We start from the raw sequence: 6,600 nt of genomic DNA, 5'->3' as shown, positions 1-6,600 counted from the left end.
GTGAAGGATGCCTCAAGAGGCTGTTAGGGGAAAACCTATTGTCCATTGACTGTGAAGGATGACTCAAGAGGCTGTTAGGGAACCTATTGTCCATTGACTGTGAAGGATGCCTCAATAGAGTCTCTGAACGGTGATGACGTTCATCATTGATTGTGACAACAAAACATAACAAAACAAAACGCAAGTCCTCTTCTTCACAGTGACATCATGGCGACAGACAGACAGACAGACAGACAGACAGACAGACAGACAGACAGACAGACAGACAGACAGACAGACAGACAGACAGACAGACAGACAGTAGAGATTCCAGTAGTCTTGAGTTTACCAGTGAACAACCCATGAGTACGGTCTCCAGTGCTGTCGGAGTTCTCTGTGTTTCTTTGGGTAATTACACACGATGACGGAGTGAGGTGAGATCAGGGAAGGATGAAGAGGAGGGACAGGAACATAAGAGTGGAGTGCATTATATATTTAATGGGAGAGAGGCAATGTACAGATGGGGGTTTAAAGGGGAATGGCATATAGTTCTTAAAGGGGAGGAGGTGGCTCAGACGCCTGTGTGGAGCTAAGCTGGGCTGTGCTGACTGGAGAAGAGGGTTCATCTTCATCCAGGTCTTCTAGCTCTCCCTCCCTACTGCCCTCTCCACTGCTGCCCTTCCTGAGAGAGAGAGAGAGAGAGAGAGAGAGAGAGAGAGAGAGAGGTGGAGAGAGAAAGAGAGCGAGGCAGTGAGAGGAAGAGAGGGAGAGAGAGAGAGAGAGAGAGAGAGAGAGAGAAAGATAGAAGGAGAAAGAAAGAGAGAGAGAGAGAGGTGGAGAGAGAAAGAGAGTGAGGCAGTGAGAAGAAGAGAGAGAGAGAGAGAGAGAGAGAGAGATAGAGAGAGAGAAAGAAAGAAATAAGGAGAAAGAAAGAGAGAGAGAGAGAGAGAAATTAGTCAAAGTCTACAGTGAAGTCTCTTATCATACACGTGGAGAGAAACGGCAGCCACCTTAATGTCATCACAATGAGGAAGCGAAGAAACACCACAAAGAATGGCAACATACAGCAACGGTGACAACAACACGTGATGTGTAACCTAGGGAGATGAGAGTTGGAGACCATTGAGTGACAGTTTGGGGGAAAAACATTTGCCCCAATGAAGGAACCCCAATGGGTGAGGGGTGGTTCCAAGTGTTGGACCAGTGACCACACAAATTTACCTTAGAGAGGGGTGGAGTTTTAAAGAGTGGCGGAACGGCCACACGTCCCTGCAGCAGAAAAAGCAGGGGAGAAAATGGACACAGGGTCAGAGGTCGGAGACTGAGGTCAGGAGGTCAGAGGGTGATGGAGCAGCCATTGAGCTTCCTTCTCCCACTCCACTCATCCCAGAGTCAGTTGACCATAGACACTTGTCAGGTCAGCTTCATTGTTCTTCCCTAACGGTTAGGGATTGTGAAGGGCAAGCTGTTAATCCTAGGTCTGTGTCTGGAAGAGTCCATTTTGTTATCCAGTGCCAGGTCAATAAATCAGTCAAATGTATTTTATAAAGACCTTTTTACATCAGCAGTGGTCACAAAGTGCTTTACAGATACCCAGCCTAAATCCCCCAAAACGTATGTAACCTTTACTTAACTAGGCAAGTCAGTTAAGAACAAATTCTTATTTAAAATGACGGCTTCCCCCAGCCAAACCCGGACGACGCTGGGCCAATTGTGTGCCGCCCTATGGGATCCCCAATCACAGTCACGGTCGATGTGATGCAGCCTGGATTCGAGCCAGGTGCCTCTTGCACTGAGATGTGTCGTAGACCAGTGCACGACTCGGGTTCTTACAAACCTTTCCCAACGATGCAGAGTAAAAAATAAATCCCCAACATAGTAACTAACACGTGTACAGTACATGAAGGCAGGGTCATGTGACTAGACATCAGTGTAGATAATAATAAGGTATTTGAGGTAGATATGTACATGAAGGCAGGGTAAAGTGACTAGGCATCAGGATAGATAATAATAAGGTACTCTGAAAATTAGAAACACCAACATTTTTATTTTCTGTTCATACGTCTCGGGCACATTTCCACAGTAGATCTGATGTGGTAAACGAGGAAAAACTTGATTGTTAATTGTCAAATAGATAAAACACCCCTTAGTCTGCTCATGAAGTAGAACTAAATCACCCCTTAGTTTGCTCACGAAGTAGAACTAAATCACCCCTTAGTCTGCTCATGAAGTAGAACTAAACCACCCCTTAGTCTGCTCATGAAGTAGAACTAAATCACCCCTTAGTTTGCTCATGAAGTAGAACTAAATCACCACTTAGTCTGCTCATGAAGTAGGACTAAATCACCCTTAGTCTGCTCATAAAGTAGAACTAAATCACCCTTAGTCTGCTCATGAAGTAGAACTAAACCACCCCTTAGTCTGTTCATGAAGTAGAACTAAATCACCCCTTAGTCTGCTCATGAAGTAGGCCTAAATCACCCCATAGTCTGCTCATGAAGTAGGCCTAAATCACCCCTTAGTCTGCTCATGAAGTAGAACTAAATCACCCCTTAGTTTGCTCATGAAGTAGAACTAAATCACCCCTTAGTCTGCTCATGAAGTAGGACTAAATCACCCCTTAGTTTGCTCATGAAGTAGAACTAAATCACCCCTTAGTCTGCTCATGAAGTAGAACTAAATCACCCCTTAGTCTGCTCATGAAGTAGGCCTAAATCACACCTTAGTTTGCTCATAAAGTACTACTAAATCACCCCTTAGTCTGCTCATGAAGTAGAACTAAACCACCCCTTCGTCTGTTCATAAAGTAGAACGAAATCACCCCTTAGTCTGCTCATGAAGTAGAACGAAATCACCCCTTAGTCTGCTCATCAAGTAGAACTAAATCACCCCTTAGTCTGCTCATGAAGTAGAACTAAATCACCCCTTAGTCTGCTCATGAAGTAGAACTAAATCACCCCTTAGTTTGCTCATGAAGTATAACTAAATCACCCCTTAGTCTGCTCATGAAGTGGGACTAAATCACCCCTTAGTTTCCTCATGAAGTAGAACTAAATCATCCCTTAGTCTGCTCATGAAGTAGAACTAAATCACCCCTTAGTCTGCTCATGAAGTAGAACTAAATCACCCCTTAGTTTGCTCATGAAGTAGAACTAAATAACCCCTTAGTTTGCTCATGAAGTAGAACTAAATAACCCCTTAGTCTGCTCATGAAGTAGGACTAAATCACCCTTAGTCTGCTCATAAAGTAGCACTAAATCACCCGTAGTCTGCTCATCAAGTAGAACTAAATCACCCTTAGTCTGCTCATGAAGTAGAACTAAATCACCCCTTAGTCTGCTCATGAAGTAGGACTAAATCACCCCTTAGTTTGCTCATAAAGTACTACTAAATCACCCCTTAGTCTGCTCATGAAGTAGAACTAAACCACCCCTTAGTCTGCTCATGAAGTAGGACTAAATCACCCCTTAGTTTGCTCACAAAGTAGAACTAAATCACCCCTTAGTCTGCTCATGAAGTAGAACTAAACCACCCCTTAGTCTGCTCATGAAGTAGAACTAAATCAACACTTAGTTTGCTCATGAAGTAGCACTAAATCACCCCTTAGTCTGCTCATGAAGTAGGACTAAATCACCCTTAGTCTGCTCATAAAGTAGAACTAAATCACCTGTAGTCTGCTCATCAAGTACAACTAAATCACCCTTAGCCTGCTCATGAAGTAGGACTAAATCACCCTTAGTCTGCTCATAAAGTAGAACTAAATCACCCTTAGTCTGCTCATGAAGTAGAACTAAACCACCCCTTAGTCTGTTCATGAAGTAGGCCTAAATCACCCCTTAGTCTGCTCATGAAGTAGGACTAAATCACCCCATAGTCTGCTCATGAAGTAGGCCTAAATCACCCCTTAGTCTGCTCATGAAGTAGAACTAAATCACCCCTTAGTTTGCTCATGAAGTAGAACTAAATCACCCCTTAGTCTGCTCATGATGTAGGACTAAATCACCCCATAGTCTGCTCATGAAGTAGGCCTAAATCACCCCTTAGTCTGCTCATGAAGTAGAACTAAATCACCCCTTAGTTTGCTCATGAAGTAGAACTAAATCACCCCTTAGTCTGCTCATGAAGTAGAACTAAATAGCCCTTAGTGTGCTCATGAAGTAGAACTAAATCACCCATTAGTCTGCTCATGAAGTAGAACTAAATCACCCCTTAGTCTGCTCATAAAGTAGAACTAAATCACCCCTTAGTCTGCTCATGAAGTAGAACTAAATCACCCCTTAGTCTGCTCATAATGCAGAACTAAATCGCCCCTTAGTCTGCTCATGAAGTAGTATTAAATTGTTGAAATGTGTAATATTGTGTAATAATGGAGCTGTGAGTCAGGAAGCAGGTGAAACGTTTAATAAAACAACAAAACCAGGAACGAGACAATTTCATGCGGCTTCACGCCGGTACACAAGAATACTACCAACTGGTGAGTGAACATAATAGAGGGACATATAAAGGGGAGGAAATGATGAAGGTAATAAAGTCCAGGTGTTTATTCATAATGATTAGCAGGTTTGCGTCATGATGAGTGCCAGGTGAGCGTAATGATGAGTGCCAGGTGAGCGTAATGATGAGTGCCAGGTGAGCGTAATGATGAGTGCCAGGTGTGTGTAATGACGAGTGCCAGGTGAGCGTAATGATGAGTGCCAGGTGAGCGTAATGATGAGTGCCAGGTGTGCGTAATGATGAGTGCCAGGTGTGCGTAATGATGAGTGCCAGGTGAGAGTAATGATGAGTGCCAGGTGAGCGTAATGATGAGTGCCAGGTGAGCGTAATGATGAGTGCCAGGTGAGCGTAATGATGAGTGCCAGGTGAGCGTAATGATGAGTGCCAGGTGTGCGTAATGATGAGTGCCAGGTGTGCGTAATGATGAGTGCCAGGTGAGCGTAATGATGAGTGCCAGGTGAGCGTAATGATGAGTGCCAGGTGGGCATAATGATGAGTGCCAGGTGAGCGTAATGATGAGTGCCAGGTGTGTGTAATGATGAATCCCAGGACCGGTGGTAAGTATTTGGAGGGGAGGAGCAGGAGAAGACACTATGACAATACCAACCAGAGTACAAAGTAGTCTTGAAAAATGTTGGCCGCGATCAAGACTAAAAGATGACCTCCTCATCCGCTTTAGGGAGCGATAAATCGCTGGCCAATGATGGTTGCAATTGAGTTCAGATATGTGGGTGATTTCAGAGCGTATTGATGGTTTAACGAGAGATCACGTGCCGATAATCTGGTGTGACTATCAATGGTTACAATTTGCCCAATGTATTCCAAAGGTTTACAATTCAAAATTCAAAAAGGCACTCACACATTTGAACTGTCTTTGTTGCAGGTGCACGGTAACAAAAATAAATTACAAAAAACTCTGAGGAAGGCCTTCAGGCAAATACATGAAGCTTAATAAAGAGCAGCGATACTATCAAGAGCAGCGATACTATCAAGAGTAGTGATACTATCAAGAGCAGTGATACTATCAAGAGCAGCGATACTATCAAGAGTAGTGATACTATCAAGAGCAGCGATACTATCAAGAGTAGTGATACTATCAAGAGCAGTGATACTATCAAGAGCAGCGATACTATCAAGAGCAGTGATACTATCAAGAGCAGCGTGCAGGTTTCTTATTTATTCTCCAAGAAAACAGAGAGAAAGACAGAGAATTAGATGGAAAACAGAGAGAAAGACAAGAGAGAATTAGATGGAAAACAGAGAGAAAGTCAAGAGAGAATTAGATGGAAAACAGAGAGAAAGACAAGAGAGAATTAGATGGAAAACAGAGAGAAAGACAGAGAATTATAGATGGTAAACAGAGGGAAAGACACAGATAGAAACGTACTGTAAGATATTGTCCCTGGATTGTGATACTATGGCAACGCAATTGGCAGCTCCAGGTGACTGGTTTTCCTGCTCTCAGAGGGGGACGGTGTGTGTGTGTTTGTGTCTGGGTTTGTTCATCTATCCTTGTGGAGACCTAAAATCCCCAAAAGGCCCCACTAGGATAGTTAAACAAGGAAAATTATTCCCCATGAGGACAAAGGCTGTTTTAATATTAGGGGTAGGAGTTAGGAGATAGGTTTAGGGTAGGAGTTAGGTTTAGGGTTAGAAGTTAGGTTTAGGGTTAGGAGTTAGGTTTAGGTTTAGGAGTTAGGGTTAGGAGTTAGGAGTTAGGTTTAGGAGTTAGGGTTAGGAGTTAGGGCTAGGAGTTAGGGTTAGGAGTTGGGTGTAGGGTTAGGAGTTAGGTTTAGGGTCAGGAGTTAGGTTTAGGAGTTAGGTTTAGGGTTAGGAGTTAGGTTTAGGAGTTAGGGTTAGGAGTTAGGGTTAGGAGTTAGGTGTAGGGTTAGGGTTAGGAGTTAGGTTTAGGAGTTAGGTTTAGGAGTTAGGGTTAGGAGTTAGGGTTAGGATTTAGGTTTAGGATTTAGGAGTTAGGAGTTAAGTTTAGGAGTTAGGTTTAGGGGTAGGAGTTAGGTTTAGGGTTAGGAGTTAGGTTTAGGAGTTAGGTTTAGGGTCAGGAGTTAGGGTTAGGAGTTAGGTTTAGGTTTAGGAGCTAGGTTTAGGAGTTAGGTTTAGGGTTAGGAG

At 43.5% G+C, this 6,600-nt stretch overlaps 1 protein-coding gene across 1 annotated transcript in view; it reads right to left on the bottom strand.

The window, feature by feature from the left end:
* Positions 1 to 457: 457 nt before the first annotated feature.
* The window catches only part of LOC115124695 (calcium/calmodulin-dependent protein kinase kinase 1-like), a 154,928-nt gene continuing 148,785 nt past the window's right edge, over positions 458 to 6,600 (bottom strand). The window contains exon 16 of the mRNA XM_065023946.1: positions 458 to 661. Coding sequence (XP_064880018.1) covers positions 532 to 661 — 130 coding nt within the window. The 3' untranslated portion in view covers positions 458 to 531. The remainder of the gene's footprint in view (positions 662 to 6,600) is intronic.

This window comes from Oncorhynchus nerka, linkage group LG10 (genome assembly GCF_034236695.1).
Source record: "Oncorhynchus nerka isolate Pitt River linkage group LG10, Oner_Uvic_2.0, whole genome shotgun sequence".
NCBI lineage: Eukaryota > Metazoa > Chordata > Actinopteri > Salmoniformes > Salmonidae > Oncorhynchus > Oncorhynchus nerka.
Note: the sequence above shows the minus strand (reverse complement) of the source record. Positions and strands in the feature narration are given on the sequence as shown.